General features: G+C 43.5%; 1 protein-coding gene across 2 annotated transcripts in view; it reads right to left on the bottom strand.

The window, feature by feature from the left end:
• Positions 1 to 19,080, bottom strand: part of MLH1 (mutL homolog 1) — an 85,836-nt gene extending 66,756 nt beyond the window's left edge. Inside the window, exons 1-7 of one of the 2 annotated variants that reach the window (XM_063450628.1) lie at positions 18,903 to 19,080; positions 14,556 to 14,646; positions 12,655 to 12,753; positions 8,391 to 8,464; positions 3,379 to 3,451; positions 2,731 to 2,822; positions 298 to 340 (exon numbers count right to left, since the gene is read on the bottom strand). In XM_063450628.1, coding sequence (XP_063306698.1) covers positions 298 to 340; positions 2,731 to 2,822; positions 3,379 to 3,451; positions 8,391 to 8,464; positions 12,655 to 12,753; positions 14,556 to 14,646; positions 18,903 to 19,018 — 588 coding nt within the window. In that variant the 5' untranslated portion in view covers positions 19,019 to 19,080. The remainder of the gene's footprint in view (positions 1 to 297; positions 341 to 2,730; positions 2,823 to 3,378; positions 3,452 to 8,390; positions 8,465 to 12,654; positions 12,754 to 14,555; positions 14,647 to 18,902) is intronic. The other variant, XM_063450629.1, reaches the window with a different exon arrangement.
• Positions 19,081 to 19,591: the final 511 nt, after the last annotated feature.

Below are 19,591 nucleotides of genomic sequence, written 5' to 3'. Positions count from 1 at the left end.
TTTTCAATTTACTATACTTTTATAATTACTAAACAAACCTCTGTGTGTTTTGACCCGATGAAAGCTCAGCAATGCCTATAGCTACCTATATCACAGAGAGTACCACCACTAGGTCACCAATAGCATATAAAACACATCAGAAGATTTAAATACATATATCCCATAGATATTCTATAGGGAGTGTAGTCTTTCTTAAACATTGCACTGTATTTGCTTTAGATTAATCTATAATGCAATTATAAAAAAAAATAAAAAAGTAAAGAGATCCTAGTCACTATCTAGGATTTGGCCACTTACTTTTTTGACAGAGAATGCAATTCCAGAGTTGTGAATGGCATATCTATAAACAATAATGGATAAAAAAAAAAATTATATACATAAAATTACATTAAATACTCAATACATAGTTAAAACAGATCTGCACACACCAGTCAAACCAAAATACGTGCTTTTCCCACAGGAATTTCACATTTGCAGCGTTGTTACTGCTACAAGAGATTCTGGGTGAACATATGCAAATGAGTTAAACAACAAACCACCTTTTTGTCTTATTATTCCACGTTATACATGGATTCCTTGGAGATTATGTCTGCTGTATGCAACAGCTTTCAAACAACTCAGGAAGAGGTGCAAAGCCAGTGAACCACTCATAGACAGCTGTTTAGTTGTTAATGCATTGCACATACATACATACATATATATATACATATATATATACACATATATATATACATACATATACATATATATATATATACATATATATATACACATATATATATACATACATATACATACATATATATATATATATATATATATACACACACACACACTTATATATACACACACAAAAGTGAGTACATACCCCACATTTATGTAAATATTTTATTATATCTTTTCATGTGACAACACTGAAGAAATTACACTCCGCTACAATGTAAAGTAGTAAGTGTACAGCCTGTATAACAGTGTAAATTTGCTGTCCCCTCAAAATAACTCACACAGCCATTAATGTCTAAACTGTTGGAAACAAAAGTGAGTACAGCCCTAAGTGGAAATGTCCAAATTGGGCCCAATTAGCCATTTTCCCTCCTCTGTGTCATGTGACTCGTTAGTGTTACAAGGTCTCAGGTGTGTATATTTTGTGTTATCGCTCTCACACTCTCACATACTGGTCACTTGAAGTTCAACATGGCACCTCATGGCAAAGAACTCTCTGAGGATCTGAAAAAAAGAATTCTTGCTCTACATAAAGATGGCCTAGGCTATAAGAAGATTGCCAAGATCCCGAAACTGATCTGCAGCATGGTGGGCAAGACCATACAGCGGTTTCACAGGACAGATTCCACTCAGAACAGGCCTCGTCATGGTCGACCAAAGAGGTTGAGTGCACATAATCGGCATCATATCCAGAGGTTGTCCTCAGGAAATAGACGTATGAGTGCTACCAGCATTGCTGCAGTATTTGAAGGGGTGGGGTGTCAGCCTGTCAGTGCTCAGACCATACGCCGCACACTGCATCAAATTGGTCTGCATGGCTGTCGTCCCAGAAGGTAGCCTTTTCTAAAGATGATGCACAAGAAAACCCACAAATAGTTTGCTGAAGACAAGCAGAGTAATGACATGGATTACTGGAACCATGTCCTGTGGTCCGATGAGACCAACATAAACTTATTTGGTTCAGATGGTGTCAAGCATGTGTGGCGGCAACCAGGTGAGGAGTACAAAGACAAGTGTGTCTTGCCTACAGTCAAGCATGGTGGTGGGAGTGTCGTGGTCTAGGTCTGTATGAGCACTTCCGGCACTGGGGAGCTACAGTTCTTCGAGGGGACCATGAATGCAAACATGTAGTGTGACATACTGAAGAAGAGCATGATCCCCTGCCTTCAGAGACTGGGCCGCAGGGCAGTATTCCAACATAATGACCCTAAACACACCTCCAAGACAGCCACTGCCTTGCTAAAGAAGCTGAAGGTAAAGGTGATGGACTGGCCAAGCATATTTTCAGACCTAAACCCTATTGAGCATTTGTGGGGCATCCTCAAACGGAAGTTGGGAGAGCACAAGATCTCTAACATCCACCATGGCAATTTACAGTAGAATAGGCAAATCATAATGCTAAGGTCATATTTTTGTTGCCACATATGTTGTATTCTTATGCAGCTCTAACACAGGGTGCCAAATTGCATGACATAGCTATAAGTCACCTTCAGTCTGATGTTAAACAGTAAATAGGTTATGTTACCAAACAGTTGAGTGAAAAGACAAAGCAATAGATAATTTAATGAATAATCTCAGCCAATGTGCCCAGATTTGGTGGACCCAGCTTAGCTCCATAAAGCAAACCACAATATCCTGAAGAAAAAGCCTGTGGCTGTGGGCACCCAGCGGTCTGTAGTAGTTAAGATGTGGAGTATTCACACATTAACTAAAGATCTTCAGCCACATTTTGCAATTTAAAAAAAGAAATGTTTCTACCAGTATTGAAAATCATTAACTGTTAGTTGTCTAAAAGATGATCTCTAGATTGTAAACTTGTTTGAACAGGGTACTCATCAATCTATTGTTCCTGTAACATTTTGCTATTGTCTCATTTACTGTTACATTTCCCCCTTTATAATATTATAAAGCACTGCGGAATAAGTTGCAGCAATATAAATGCCAATAATAATCAAGAGTACTATTCATAATTTGAGTACAATATGTTACATGCGGCCTTTACGATACCTGCTCACAACCTCAACTATTCTTGCATGCTCTTCACTTGGACTTTTCAGAGCTTTTCGCCGTGTGGACACATTATAAAAGAGATCTTCAACCTGAAATGCAGGTAAATGTTAAGATTGACAGATTGCATTCATGACAGTATCAATTTCAACATGATTTATATATGAAATACTGAAGGTAAGTAAATTATAAATATTTTTACTTTTGTGTGTACAATATAAGGACACAGACACACAAGCATGCACAGCTTGAAGTGAACTACAAGGTCTTTACACAAAAACACAAATTTCAGAACATAGTAGGAGGCACTACTTCCGGTTCCAACTCATGTACAAAAATTAGGCACGTGCTCCCTTTGTAACACAAAAATGTAAGGTGAGAAAAAGTTAAAGGGGGGGTCAGGGTGAGTCTCAGGGTACCACCGACACTCTCCTGCTGCAAAATGCGTGTTTCTTTGTAGTAGTTCTCAATATTTTAGGGTATCGGCAGGTTTTCTCTCTGAGCTCTCGTTTAGTGCGACTAGTCTGCTCGACGCCTTGGCCCAGATCCCCACCCCGCATCATTTTTAATACATTATATTTAATGCCAATTTCCTAAATAACAACTATACAACATTATGTAACTTATAACTTAGAGTGTTTCACATACCGTAATCTGTGTTCCTTGATTACCAGCACATGGTTTTGGAGGACCTTTTAGTTTTCCATCTGAATAATTTGCTCTAGTGTGCAAAAAATAATTTTTAGAGGGGAGGAGAACAGTAAATCGAGGCAGTATATCATGAGACAGTTCAGCACAGCATAAATCCAATATGTATGTTAAAGGTTCTGTGCATATGTAATACAGTTGCTTTTTTATGTGTTATTTTTTGTTCTAAAAGCCTCTTTCTGTAGGCAGATAAGACTAATAAGACTCACTAAAATAAGAATTCAAAAGATAATTTTTTGTAAATTTAAAATTCAAGGTAAAAATAGCCGAACTGAAGACATTCACAGTGTTCACTTTGGCCTCAAATTTGAAATTCACTTCAAATTCACTTTGAATGCTCACTTTAATGAATTACCCTGTAAGATGGGTATTTTTTGGACAATACTGGTTCTTGTAGTTTACGGCAAGCACACACTGCCACGTTACCAGGGAACAAGAAGTGGTAGTATCCTCTAGACCAGGACCAGACCTAACCTTTTTTTACCTACCGCCCACTAATGTATCTTTTTGGTTGAAAAAATTTCCTTACCGCCCACCAGTTTTCGTGCAAATGCGGAATATTTTTTAGAAAGGAGGGTGTTTTTAAAAAAAAAAAAATGTACGTTAATTTATCTTTTTATATCTACTTAATGCAGGTTTATAAGGTTTTAACTTTATAAAGTTTAATGAGAAAACAATAAAGTAAATTGAAATTACCTTTACTAGTGATTAATGAGATCCTTGAGGTTGATGCTGCAAGACTAAATATTTGATATCTGGTTCGATTTTCGTAAGGGACAAACGAAGGTCTCTTTCAGTGATATTCAGACGACTTCTCTGTTTGCGCATAATATGATTTCTCATTTGTGCGTCAGCTCATCTCCTCTCCCTCCTCAATTCCCCTCCCAACCTTTTTTCCCCTTTTTTCTATTTTTTAACCTTCCTTGTAGCAATGCCCAGTAGGAAGGCTGAGCTAGGTAGCCCACTATAACAGACAGGCACACATACAAGACACACACATACAAAGACACACACATACAAACACGACACACACATACAAACACGACACATACAGACAGACAGACAGACAGACACACACACACGACACATACAGACAGACACACACACACACACACACACACGACACATACAGACAGACAGACAGACAGACAGACACACACACGACACATACAGACAGACACACACACACACACACACACGACACATACAGACAGACAGACAGAACGACACACACACACGGCACATACAGACAGACACAGACACGCAGACACACACACACACGCAGACACACACACACACGCAGACACACACACAGACACACACACACACGCAGACACACACACAGACAGACACACACACACAGACAGACACACAGACACAGACACACAGACACAGAGACACAGACACACAGACACACAGACACAGAGACACAGACACACACAGACACACACAGACACACAGACACAGAGACACAGACACACAGACACACACAGACACAGACACACACACACACAGACACAGACACAGACACACACACACACAGACACAGACACACACACACACAGACACACAGACACAGACACAGACACACACAGACACACAGACACACAGACACACACAGACACACACAGACACACACAGACACACACAGACACACACAGACACAGACACACACACAGACACAGACACAGACACAGACACACACACAGACACACAGACACAGACACAGACACAGACACAGACACAGACACACACAGACACACAGACACACAGACACACAGACACACAGACACACACACGCAGACACACACACGCAGACACACACACGCAGACACACACACGCAGACACACACACGCAGACACACACACGCAGACACACACACGCAGACACACACACGCAGACACACACACGCAGACACACACACGCAGACACACACACGCAGACACACACACGCATATACAGGCACACATATATACAGACACACATATATACAGACACACATATATACAGACACACATATATACAGACACACACACACACACGCAGACACACATATATACAGACACACATATATACAGACACACATATATACAGACACACACACACTATATTTAAGTCACCCTCCTGTTTCCTACCTTTTAGATGCAGGAGGGTGACTTTCCCTGGGGTCCAGTGGTGGCTCAGGTGGATGGGAGTCAGAGTTCCCACTCTGACTCCCTGGTCTTCCTCCCGCGCGGCTCTCAGTTTTAGCTGGGAGGAGTGACCGGGGAATCACTTCCTCCCAGCTCTGTGATGTCATCACAGGGGGCCCGGTCGCGCTGTTAAAGCGCCCAGCGCTGACCGGGCCCCCTCACAATCCACATCCATCGGGTGGCCCTGACAGCATGGGCCACCCGATGGACCCCTCCATTTGCGGCCCCGGCGGTTTGCCGTGCGGGCCGGGGCCGCAAATGGTCACGGCGGTACCCAGTCGCAGGGGTTCCGCCGGCTGGCACCCGCCCGGTCGTCAAAACCTGGAAATCCCTACCGCCCACCTGGAATCCTAAAACGCCCACTAGTGGGCGGTAGGGACCAGGTTGACGTCCCATGCTCTAGACTGTAAGCTCGTTTGAGCAGGGTCCTCAACTACCTATTATTCCTGTTACTTTTTGTTATGGTCTCATTTGGTAAATTCCCCTTTTATTGTAAAGCGCTGCGGAATAAGCTGGCGCTATATAAATACCAATAATAATAATAATAATAATAATAATAATAATTAGCACAGGGGCATACTACACATTTCTTTAACGAAAAGTGGTGTATATTTAAATGGGGGAAGTAAAAAAGTGGCCAAAAAGCGACTAAGGCACACAACTCGTAATGTGGGTGTCCTAGGGACTTACGGAAGGTTTTTTTTTTTTTTTTTTAGATATATATTGAAGATTTCTTCATTTTAAGTGTCTTAAGTTAAAGAAGTATTTCCGCAAGTTATAGGCTCTCTCATTCTATTGCTAGCCCCACAATAATGCCAATGTAATGTTTTCCCAATGTAAAGTGTTTCTAGTATGGTGCTATTTTCCAGCTCTGATTATATTTAACCCCTTAAGGACCAAACTTCTGGAATAAAAGGGGATCATGACATGTCACACATGTCATGTGTCCTTAAGGGGTTAAAGGGACACTATAGGCACCAAGACCACTTCATCTCACTGAAGTGGTCTGGGTGCAGTGTCTCTCTTGAACAGCAAAGTTTTCATTGCAGGATTTAAGTGCCTCTACTGGCTGTCACTCAGACAGCCACTAGAGGCACTTCAGAGGAAATAAAGTAAAATTCTGCTGTTTCTATTAAACGGCCACCAGCGAACTCTAGTGTTAGAAATACAAATTTGAATTCCCAATGCTATATAGTGTTCCTTAACCCCTTAAGGACACATGACATGTGTGACATGTCATAATTCCCTTTTATTCCAAAAGTTTGGTCCTTAAGGGGTTAAAGACTAATACCATTTTGTATTTTTTTATGTACTCAAACTTGCAATCTATTTACTAAACTGCAACTGTAGAATGTATATAAAAGGATTGATAATTGTAGAACAAAACTACCGAAATAGAAAAAGTGTGCCAGTTCACCTATGTTTCCAGTATAGTATTTAGATTTGCAGTTATCCAAAATTCCCAGCTTACACAATAACACTAAAGAATCAAAAAGTATTTCTGAGCCTCAATAAGAAAGATAATATAAAAGTAAGTAATATAATATAAATAGTAAACTGTATTAACACAGAGGAAAGTTTGAACATGTTCATAAAGTGTAGGAACCATATAGATATAGAGATAGCCCCTTGACCGAAACATTGATAAATTGATTTTATAATAATTTGTTGACAGTTAGCAGCTGTCATTTTGGTTCACCTTTAAAGTGCCTAGCACCTTTTTATTTCATTCTCCCCATTTTTACCACTAATTTTGCTATTAAAAAGCCTCTTTACAACACACCAAGTTATGCTTGTCTTTATTTACAGTTTTTAAGTTAATTACTTTATTGGTCACATGTTATTATGTCATGTGACAGTTATGTTTTAATTTTGTATTTACATTTAAGCAGTGAAGGTCCCTATGCCAGTAACACTTTCAAAAAGCCTGTGTATGAAACATTAGTGTGTTACTCTTTTATAATTTATTTCTAACAAAATTGGTGTTTTTACACCTAGATTGGACCTGGTTAATTTCAATCTGAAATTGTCTCATCAGATTTCCTTGGTGGGGAATATACCACCTGGGCCAATACGGATTGAGCAAAACAATTTTTTACTCTAATCCTGTGAGTGCATCTCTTTTTATTCTTTTAAACTGATTTTAACAGTGAGCACTATATTTTAATTTCTCTTTTATTTATATACCTCATGTGAGAGTCTGCTGCTATTCACATCAAAGAGTGGGAACCCCAGTATACCTTAGTGGTGTAGATCACCTCACTACATTTGCTTCATTGATAGATTCATAAAATTGTGAGTGTACTTCCACAGAGATACATTTACTTTTTATCTGGTATACTGAATATACTACACTATATTTGGTTTCTTTTATTTGTTCTATACCACTGGATCAAGACACCAACTAAATCCATTGGCGGGGATTGTACTGTCTAGGCGTATATGTTTGGAACTAACTATAACCTACAGAAAACTGTAAGTGCACTTCTTTTATTTATCTCACCTGAACCGTAGATATACTATAATATATTCTACACTTTAATCCTTTCTTTTGCATAATTGCCCATCCGAATCTGAACTGGAAGACATCCCTAAGGCACTGTTTTCCTCCCCCTCTTTACACTCTCTTTTTATAGAAAAGAAAAATAGAACCTATAAAAGGTTGACCAACCATGAAATGCAACACACAAAAAAGTGTCAGAATAAGTAATGAAATCATATCACATATGGCACACCTAAAGCTAATGTCAAAATATTACCTGTATGCACATTTTCCATCTGCTGTTTTTGTGGTTATAGTTACATGAGCCACGTGACTGATGCTTGCCAACGCCTATTCAACAAAATAAGTATAAGTTCACAAAGTAGAGATAATATTGTGTGTTCATTACATATTTTGCATATAGAAAAACAGACTTTTATACATGCAATGTGAACATGCATTTAGATTGTAGTATTGAGAACAGACAATACACAGAAATTGATTCCACCACAAGTGTTATTAAATCTATTTTACCAACAATAAATGGACACTTGTAGATGCTATAACCACCTTCTGTCTTCTGGCACTGTCCCTCCTTTCAGTGTTAAAGGGACACTCCAGTGCCAGGAAAACAAATAGTTTTTCTGGCACTGCAGGTCCCCTCCCCCTCGCATGTTGTTGAAGGGGTGAAAACCCCTTCAGTGACTTACCCGAGACCACTGCCGATGTCCCTCGGCGGTGGTTTAGGGTCCGCCCACGCTCCTCCCCCGCAGACATCAGACGTCGGGGGAGACCGATTGCGCATGCGCGGCCGGCAGCAGGATGGTACCTAATGCGCATGCGCGCCAATGCCGCCACATGCATTAAACCTCCCCATAGGAAAGCACTGAAAATGCTTTCAATGCTTTCCAATGGGGATTTTAGCGATGCTGGAAGTCCTCACATAGCTTGTGCTAGAAACCAGGAAGTGCCCTCTAGTGGCTGTCTAGTAGACAGTCACTAGAGGAGGAATTAACCCTGCAAGGTAATTATTGCAGTTTATAAAAAGGGTTAAGGGTAGTGGGAGTTGGCACCCAGACCACTCCAATGGGCAGAAGTGGTCTGGGTGCCAGGAGTGTCCCTTTAACCTCTTAAGGACCAAACTTTTGGAATAAAAGGGAATCATGACATGTCACACGTCATGTGTCCTTAAGGGGTTAAACAATTTCTTAGCAGTTTGAAATTGAGAAGTTCAACAAGTACCGTATATACTCGAGAATAAGCCGACCCGAATATAAGCCGAGGCCCCTAATTTTATCCCAAAAAACTGGGAAAACTTATTGACTCGAGTATAAGACTAGGGTGGGAAATGCAGCAGCTACTGGTAAATTTCTAAATAAAATTAGATCCTAAAAAAAATATATTAATTGAATATTTATTTACAGTGTGTGTATAATGAATGCAGTGTGTGCGTATGTGTGTGTGTATGAGTGCAGCGTGTGTGTATGAGTGCAGTGTGTGTGTGCATGAATGCAGTGTGTGTGTGCATGAATGCAGTGTGTGAATGCAGTGTGTGCAGGGCCGGTGCAAGGATATTTGCCGCCGTAGGCAAAAAATTTTTTGCCACCCCCTCCCCCCCCATATGTCCTGACTTCCCCTCCTCCTCCCTCAGTGGTCCTTACCTCCCCACCCCCGTGTTCCTTCACTCCCCCCCCCAGTGGTCCTGACTCACCCCTCCCCTAGTGGTCCTTACCCTCCCCTCCCCTAGTGGTCCTTACCCTCCCCTCCCCTAGTGGTCCTTACCCTCCCCTCCCCTAGTGGTCCTTACTTCCCCCTCCCCTCCCCTCCCATAGTGGTCCTTATCCCACCCCCTCCCTCTCATAGTGGTCCTTATCCCACCCCCTCCCTCTCATAGTGGTCCTTATCCCCCTTCTCCCTCCCATAGTGTTCCTTATCCCCCCCCATCCCTCCCATAGTGGTCCATATACCCCCCCCCTCCCTCCCATAATGGTCCTTATACCCCCCTCCCTCCCATAGTGGTCCTTATCCCACCCCCTCCCATAGTGGTCCTTATACCCCCCCTCCCTCCCATAGTGGTCCTTATCCCCCCCCCTCCCTCCCATAGTGGTCCTTATCCCCCCCTCCCTCCCATAGTGGTCCTTATACCCCCCCTCCCTCCCATAGTGGTCCTTATACACCCCCTTCCTCCCATAGTGGTCCTTATACACCCCCTCCCTCCCATAGTGGTCCTTATACCCCCCCTCCCTCCCATAGTGGTCCTTACCCCCCCCCCCTCCCTCCCATAGTGGTCCTTATACCCCCCTCCCTCCCATAGCGGTCCTTATACCCCCCCTCCCTCCCATAGCGGTCCTTATACCCCCCCTCCCTCCCATAGCGGTCCTTATACCCCCCTCCCTCCCATAGTGGTCCTTAACCCACCCCCTCCCTCCCATAGTGGTCCTTATACCCCACCCCCCCCTCCCATAGTGGTCCTTATACCCCTTTTTTTTATTATTAATTTTTTTTTTATTATTTTATTTCTTATTTTATTTATATTTTTTTTTTCGTCCCCCCTCCCTGCTTGATATATGGCAGGGAGGGGGGCTCTCCTTCCCTGGTGGTCCAGTGGCAGTTCAGTGGGGGGGAGAGGGGGGCTGGCAGAGCTGTTACTTACCTGTCCTGCAGCTCCTGTCAGCTCTCTCCTCCTCCGCGCCGTCCATGCAGCTCCCTCTGTCAGCTCACAGTGTAAGTCTCGCGAGAGCCGCGGCTCTCGCGAGATTTACACTGGGAGCTGACCGAGGTGCTGAACGGACGGCGCTGAGGAGGAGAGAGCTGACAGGAGCTGCAGGAAAGGTAAGTACAGCTCTGCCAGCCCCCCTCTCCCCCCAGTCTGTATTATGGCAATGCAAATTGCCATAATACAGACTCTGACTCGAGTATAAGCCGAGTTGGGGTTTTTCAGCCCAAAAAATGGGCTGAAAAACTCTGCTTATACTCGAGTATATACGGTAAGTGTCCCCATTTTCCACAGCACAGCTCCTACTGGAGGTGTGGCTAAGGCAGAGTGTATACACTTCCTTCTAGTCATACCAATAAATACAAGCAAAGGGTACGGTTATTGGATGAAATAGACAGCTAACACTCTGTGCCAACCACTGCCACCCATTGCTGCTAATGCTTCTGGCATTAAATACTGTTTAACGCTGAATGGAAGAACAATGCCAGGAGACTCCAGACACACGGAGATGAAGAAGTTACAGTGTCTACATTGTCCCTTTAACACTAAAAACTTGGCAACCTTTCTGACCATTCATAACTCTTTGTCAACTCTTTATAAGAAGTACTTCTAGAAGAAAGGTTTAAAAAGGATGTATCCCCATCAATTCCTCTCTGAAGAGAGGCCAAAAACAAGGATTATTTCATACTATAGCTGTACACACCAGGTATACAGAAACAAAGTGAAGTTTATTTGCACTGGTTATTTTAACTGACCACCTGTTGAGCAACTGCCCTAAACCACTCATAGACACATTAAATTGTGCATTCTTAAGCAGTAATGCATAACTCCCAACACATGGAAGTATGGAATCGGGATAGCTCGGCAAGCCTTTGGGGACGTCACGAACTTGCATCACAACAATGCCTATAATGGGAGGCCCAGCCAGAAAATGAGCATGCCACATTGACAAAGTCTCCCGGCTGGCCTTCTACATGTAGCACCACGCACAGGGTTCTGCTGAAGCACTCTCTGAATGCCCACTGCACAGCGCAAGTACGTCAAATAAAGCGCTAGTGTGATGTTGCCTGAGGAAAGTTCCCTGATGCGTCAATCTTTGGCTGTGACCTTAAATGCATCAATCAATCCTTGGCATTAGTCTGTATCTAAGTAGCATACAGGTTTAATCAGAGGATTAGGTGACAGGGAGAGTAAAATAAGCCTCCCAAATGCAGTTCTTTTTTTACTTATCGCTCTTGTATGTACAGTGGGAGTACAGGATGCATAGATGCCAATTTGTTGCAGTGAAACTAGCAGATCAGCATCATACGTTAGAATTACCCAACTTGGGCATGTAACCCTAAGCAAGGTCAACCACAGAGGAGAGGAAGCAGCAGAGGAGTTTGGGTGTTCCAACCCATGTACCTCTGCCTAAGCAGGGAGTACTGCTATAACACCTTTCAGAAGAAAAATATATAATTTATCAATATGATGAATTATATTTTACATGTTTAAATGACTGTCGTGCCATTAGACATCGCTTTAAAAAGGTTTCATAAAGCAAGCCAACATAAAGAATTATACAGTGTTTAATTTGCAAGATTAATTTGTTAAGCATGAATACAGACTACAGATGCCCCCCCCCCCCCAAAAAAAGTATTTTTTAAATTACATGTAATAATCAGAACCGTTGATTCAAACTTAAATTATTATAAACTTGCAGCTATAACAACAATTTATTTATAAATGTATTTATTTTTTAAACGCAGTGGTAGTTTGTGAAACTTTTGACATGCCTATCGAATTTACAGGTTATGTTATTAAAACAGTAGGTTGCAGGACTTACTTCTCCTCGAAATCCATAAGTAGAAATGCTAGACAAATCTTCAAAAGATTGCAGTTTGCTTGTGGTAAACCTCTCACATACTATATCCATGTCTTCTTTCTAGGAAGGCAGCATATAAATTATTGCTCAAAATACTGCTAAAATGACACTGTTTTTGTAAAGTGTTTTTTTTTTTATATACAGATTTAAAAATTGTGAGGCTTATCAGTGCAATAAAGTTGTAAATATGTAAAAGTCTTAAAATCAGAAAGACATTTTATGGAATTTACAAGTAAAATGAATCATACACTACACTACACTACACTACAAGAACTAAGGCAAAGTTATACCACTGAACATATTAACAGAATGTACAACTTCAAATAATACAGTACTAATTCACTTAAAGGACCACTATAGGCACCCAGACCACCTAGCTCCCTGACAGCCACTACAATCGCTTATGCGAAAATCGCACTGAGGACACGCTGGACGTCCATAGGAAAGCATTGAGTAATGCCTTCCTATGGGCGGCGCATTCGGAGTCGACGTCGGCAAGGGGAGGAGAGGTCACCAGCGCTGAGTGAGTCCGGCGCTGGATTAAGGTAAGATTAGTAGATTATTTTTTTGTGGACCAAGGCACATTTTGTGGACCACTAAAAATTCCAAGACACAAATATACTATTATACAGTAAAAAAAATAAGATGTGGATTGCTCTCCTCAAAGATGTTGTCTTATCAGATTCTGTAGATATTAAAAAGAAAAAAGACCTGGGTGATTTTTATTTTTGGAAACACATAATATGCAAGGATATAGTTAATATGTATATGAACAAGTTGCTCATCCATGGAGAAATCTGATTGACATTATGGAGTTAAGTTTGATAATCATTTAAAACGGTGTTTTGCCTTTTTTGAATCAACAACTTGACAAGATGTGTCTTGAACTTGATGGACTGGATTCTTTTTGTAACTTTTCTTTCTTTTTACATATATTGCCAGCGTATAAATGTCACTTTTAGCTTTACTAGAGAAAGATGCATACTTCTAAGGCAACTAGTTTTAAAGAACTGCCAGGTGAAAATCTTAATGTTAATGTTGATATTTTTAAATGTTTAGGGTTTTTGTTATTTTTTTGGACTGCATTCAGCTTATTAAAGCCTAGATGTTCATATGATCGTGGCATGGTGTGAGGTGGATTAAAGGGTTACTCTAACCCTTATAACATCTAAAGCCCAATGTAGTGGTTAATATGGTAGGAGTACCCTGGCTCCATTCCCCAATAACTGCTCCTGCTGCGCACTGCGTCTCCTCTGTAGGAAGGTTTAAGATAGGTCTGCAGAAGCTGGATGTCGATCCTGTCGCTCGTTCATTGACTGAGTGTCAGCTGTCTGCTCTCAAACAATGTATGGGTGTATATGCATCTAAACTTGCACAGAATTGACATTAGTCAGCAAGGAACTCTTGTTCTGGGCTGGCTGATGACACCCCATAATCCTGCCAGAGTTGGGAGGTTACGCATCCAGCAGCAAAGGAGTTAAACTTGGTATGTGTAGCATTTAACAGTGAAACGCTGCACATACAGACATATTAGCACCATGACCACTTCAAATCACTGAGTAACCCTTTAAGACACAACAGCATGCCACAGTACACTGGTTGAAAACAAATGTTCTATATCAGGGGTAAGCAACCTTCTGTATTTCAAATTTTGGGAACTACATCCCCCTGATGCATTGCAAGCATAATGGCTACAAGATAATTAAGGGAGATGTAGTCCACATCATCTGAAGTGCCAACAGTTGCCTACCCCTGCTTAATATAAACATCAGACAAATATAATAGAGTTGAACACATGCCACAAATTAAAGTCCCATTATTAATGATTTACAGAAATACAGTTAGCAATTGAAGAATCTTACCCTGATTCCACAACCGTTATCTTGAATCTGGATTAATTTCATGCCCCCATCTTTCACAGTCACCTGAATGTTGGTTGATTTAGCATCCAAACTGTAAAAGGTAATACAAATTAAACCATTACAAATGTTATTCAATGCTGTGGAGCAAGCTGTGGCAGTTTTTATGAATTGTTTGAAAGGAGCAAGCCAAGCATTATAACAACTACAGCTCACTGTAGCTGTTATGGTGCCTGGACTAACCCGACACCCACACTCCTCATTGTAAGCAAAATTTTGAATGATGCCGCTCCCTTTCTTCAAAACTACCACAAGGAGATCCAATAAGTTCTAAGCAGGAACTTCCGTTGCTCTCCTTGCAGTGCAGGGCTTACTTACAAAATTTAACAGCAGCTCTTGCTTACAACTTCCGGCTCTCCAGCATTAGCAATGGAGACGGGAAGCAGCACCCAGCAGACCCCTGGTAAAAGGTCAAACTGTTCAAAATCGGTTTGACTACATACAATGAGTGCGCATGGGCACTCCTCGCACCATAACCACTACAGTGAGTGGTAGAGGTTATGGAGCTTGGAGTATTTATTTGATATAATCTACTCCACATTAATAAGGTTGTAACAAGTACTGTATTTATTGGCGTATAACACGTACTTTTTCTCCCTGAAAATTGGGGGCAAATGATGTGTGCGTGTTATACGCCGATATACATCTTTTTCGCGCCATAAGACGCCGTTTTTTTCCCCTCAGAAGTGAGGGGAAATGTCTGTGCGTCTTATGGAGCGAATGTGAAGGTTTACTAACCTGTCTTGAAGCGCGGGCCGGTGTTCAGCGCGCACCGGGGTACTGGAACTTCAATTTCAGATTCCGGTTTCCGGCGGGACTGAAAGGAAGTGCGCACTCAGTGTGCACACTTCCTTTCACTCCCGCCGTAAACCGGAACCTGAAATTTAAGTTCCTGTACCGCGGTGCGCGCTGTGAAGCCGGCCCACGCTTCAAGACAGGTAAGTAATTAATGGACTTGGGGAGGGAAAGTGCACTATGGGACAAGGGGAGGGGGGGACACTATGGGATGAGGGGGGGGACACTATGGGAGGGGGTGGAAAATACTATGGAAAGGGGGGGGAACACTATGGGAGGAGGGTGGGGGAGAATACTATGGGAAGGGGTGGAAAATACTATGGAAAGGGGGGGAACACTATGGGAGGAGGGTGGGGGAGAATACTATGGGAGGGGGGGAAATTTCCTTCTTAAAATGAGGTGCGTGTTATATGCCGATAAATACGGTATACCGTATATACTCGAGTATAAGCCGAGTTTTTCAGCCCATTTTTTGGGCTGAAAAACCCCAACTCGGCTTATACTCGAGTCAAGGTCTGTATTATGGCAATTTGCATTGCCATAATACAGACTGGGGGGAGAGGGGGGCTGGCAGAGCTGTACTTACCTGTCCTGCAGCTCCTGTCAGCTCTCTCCTCCTCTGCGTGTCCGTTCAGCACCTCGGTCAGCTCCCAGTGTAAATCTCGCGAGAGCCGCGGCTCTCGCGAGATTTACACTGGGAGCTGACAGAAGAGCAGAACGGACGGCGCAGAGGAGGAGAGAGCTGACAGGAGCTGCAGGACAGGTAAGTACAGCTCTGCCAGCCCCCCTCTCCCCCCCACTGAACTGCCACTGGACCACCAGGGAAGGAGAGCCCCCCTCCCTGCCATGTATCAAGCAGGGAGGGGGGACGAAATTTTTTTTTTATAAATAATATAATAAATAAATAATAATAAAAAATTAATAATAACAAAAAAAAGGGGTATAAGGACCACTATGGGAGGGGGGGGTATAAGGACCACTATGGGAGGGGGGGGGTATAAGGACCACTATGGGAGGGAGGGGGTGGGTTAAGGACCACTATGGGAGGGGGGGTATAAGGACCACTATGGGAGGGGGGGTATAAGGACCACTATGGGAGGGAGGGGGTGGGTTAAGGACCACTATGGGAGGGAGGGGGGTATAAGGACCGCTATGGGAGGGAGGGGGGGGGATAAGGACCACTATGGGAGGGAGGGGGGGATAAGGACCACTATGGGAGGGAGGGGGGTATAAGGACCACTATGGGAGGGAGGGGGGTATAAGGACCACTATGGGAGGGGGGGATAAGGACCACTATGGGAGGGAGGGGGGGTATAAGGACCACTATGGGAGGGAGGGGGGGTATAAGGACCACTATGGGAGGGAGGGGGGGTATAAGGACCACTATGGGAGGGAGGGGGGGTATATGGACCACTATGGGAGGGATGGGGGGGATAATGAACACTATGGGAGGGAGAAGGGGGATAATGAACACTATGGGAGGGAGAAGGGGGATAAGGACCACTATGAGAGGGAGGGGGTGGGATAAGGACCACTATGGGAGGGGAGGGGGAAGTAAGGACCACTAGGGGAGGGGAGGGTAAGGACCACTAGGGGAGGGGTGAGTCAGGACCACTGGGGGGGGGAGTGAAGGAACACGGGGGTGGGGAGGTAAGGACCACTGAGGGAGGAGGAGGGGAAGTCAGGACATATGGGGGGGGGGGAGGGGGCGGCAAAAAATGTTTTGCCTACAGCGGCGGCAAATATCCTTGCACCGGCCCTGCACACACTGCATTCATGCACACACACTGCATTCATGCACACACACACTGCACTCATACACACACGCTGCACTCATACACACACACTGCATTCATTATACACACACTGCATTCATTATACACACACTGTAAATAAATATTCAATTAATATATTTTTTTTTAGGATCTGAAGTGGTCTGGGTGCCTAGAGTGGTCCTTTAAAAGGTGTTCATGTCAATACCCTATTTATATACAGAGCACAACACTAAAGGAACACCCCAAGCATCCTAAGCACTATATTGTGCTGTAGTTGTTATGGTACCAGGGTGCCCTGGTACGCACCCCAGTATGAGCCGTCAAACCATTCGCTAATTAAACAATGGTGGTAACTGACAAAATATGGCACATGCATTTAAAGGGACACTCCAGGCACCCAGACCACTTCTGCTCATTGGAGTGATCTGGGTGCCAACTCCCACTACCCTTAACCCTGCAAGTGTAATTATTGCAGTTTTTCATAAACTGCAATATTTACATTGCAGGGTTAACTCCACCTCTAGTGGCTGTCTATTAGACAGCCACTAGAGGTCACTTCCTTGTTTCTAGCACAGGTTTCCTGTGCTAGAGCGTCGCTGGACGTCCTCACGCTGTGTGAGGACCTCCAGCGTCGCTCAAAACCCCATAGGAAAGCATTGAAATGATTTTTCAATGCTTTCCTATGGGGAGACGTAATGCGCATGCGCGGAATTTCCGCGCATGCGCATTAGGTATCCTCGGCCGCTGAGCGAGATTAGTCTCGCCCACCGGCCGACGTAATCACTAGGAGGAGCGTCGCGGAGGCGGAGACAGCGGCGAGGGACATCGCCGCTGTCCCAGGTAAGTCACTGAAGGGGTTTTCACCCCTTCAGTAACCGGGGATTGGTGGGTGGGAGGGAGAGGGACCCTCCAGTGCCAGAAAAACGGATCGTTTTTCTGGCACTGGAGTTTCCCTTTAAATAATAATAATAATAATAATAATAAAAGTAAGAACGCTGCTTTCCTCGAAAGATTTCCAGGTTAGTTATTAAACTGTTCCCAAGTGCTTTGACTGGTTACCATGAGATGGTGCCAGGACATTCCTGCCCCCAAAACCACTACAGCACATTTTAGAGGTAACAGTGATCTTTATCATTAGTGAAATCCAATGTTTTATCAATTGTGTCATTTCCAGAGAAGTAACGGTTCCTTTTTAAGACATAAATAAAAAAAAAAATCAATACTCAAAATACTAATTTATTTTTTTTATTAATAAAAAGACAAAACAAACAAAAAAAAAAAAAAAACTATACACCAAAGCATCAAATTAAAAAAACCTAGAGAGAAATTTGCTAATGTTGAGTAGACACAATGGAAACCGATGGAATGTTTCTGTGGATTGCTCCACAATTTTAATTTTACCCCAGAATTACTCTATATACATAAACCTCCTATATACTTTTTGCCAAAACCACTCTCCTCGTGCATTAGCAGAAATTGTGGTAGGTGAGATTTACAAGTTACCTACGACCATGGTTAATCATCTGGCATTTTGTGGGCGGCAGATGTCACTTCCCATGAAGCTCAGCCAGCATGTCAGAGGACAGCCATCACACAGCCTCATCCCATAATAAACAGAATGCACAAAAAGGGGGCACGGTACTTTTTAATGTAACATTCTATGAGAGCAGGTGGAGCTGCCATATCAGTGCTGCCCCTGTCCTGATGCCAGGCACATTACCAGTTCTCTATCATCTCCTTAATGGCGTTGGCGGGTCTCTGGATCACCTCTCCTGCAGCAATTCGGTTCACCACGGTCTCATCTAGCCGGCGGATCACACCTGCAGTCAGCGGCATGTTGGCTACTGGACTAACAGGGGCCCCGGGCCCTAATATACAACTATAGTGAGTAAAAACACTCTTCCTCTCTGCACATGGAGCCGGTGTTCTATCAGATCTCTATACCTTGTCAGAATGGTATACCGGAAGTGACGCAGCCGCACCGGAAGTGACGAGGCCGCACCGGAATTGACGTTTCGGAGCTGGAGGAGGAGGAGCGCCTGCGCAGAAAAACAGGTAGGTGAAAATTTCACACAGATCGGGAGCGAAGGACACCTAATGCGCATGCGCGAAACCCACACTGCGCCTGCGCAAGTAGCTACAAGGGAGGGGGGATGGAGGGGATTTAACGTGCCAGTGCGCACGCGCGCCGAAGTACTCCCGCCGGGCACAGACAGCGCACCAGCGGGCAGGGAGATCGATTCAGCCGAACATTCATCCGATCTCCCTGCCCCACACTGCGCACGCGCCCACCAAGCCAGGACAGCCTCGGACACCGCGCATGCGCACTAAGGGGGGTATAGAAATCTGATGGCCATATCTTCTAAGAAATCTCCTACCCCCTGAGTGCGCATGCGCGGTGTCTGCACT

Source organism: Pelobates fuscus, chromosome 4 (assembly GCF_036172605.1).
Source record: "Pelobates fuscus isolate aPelFus1 chromosome 4, aPelFus1.pri, whole genome shotgun sequence".
NCBI lineage: Eukaryota > Metazoa > Chordata > Amphibia > Anura > Pelobatidae > Pelobates > Pelobates fuscus.
This window is presented reverse-complemented; position numbering and strand designations above follow the sequence as displayed.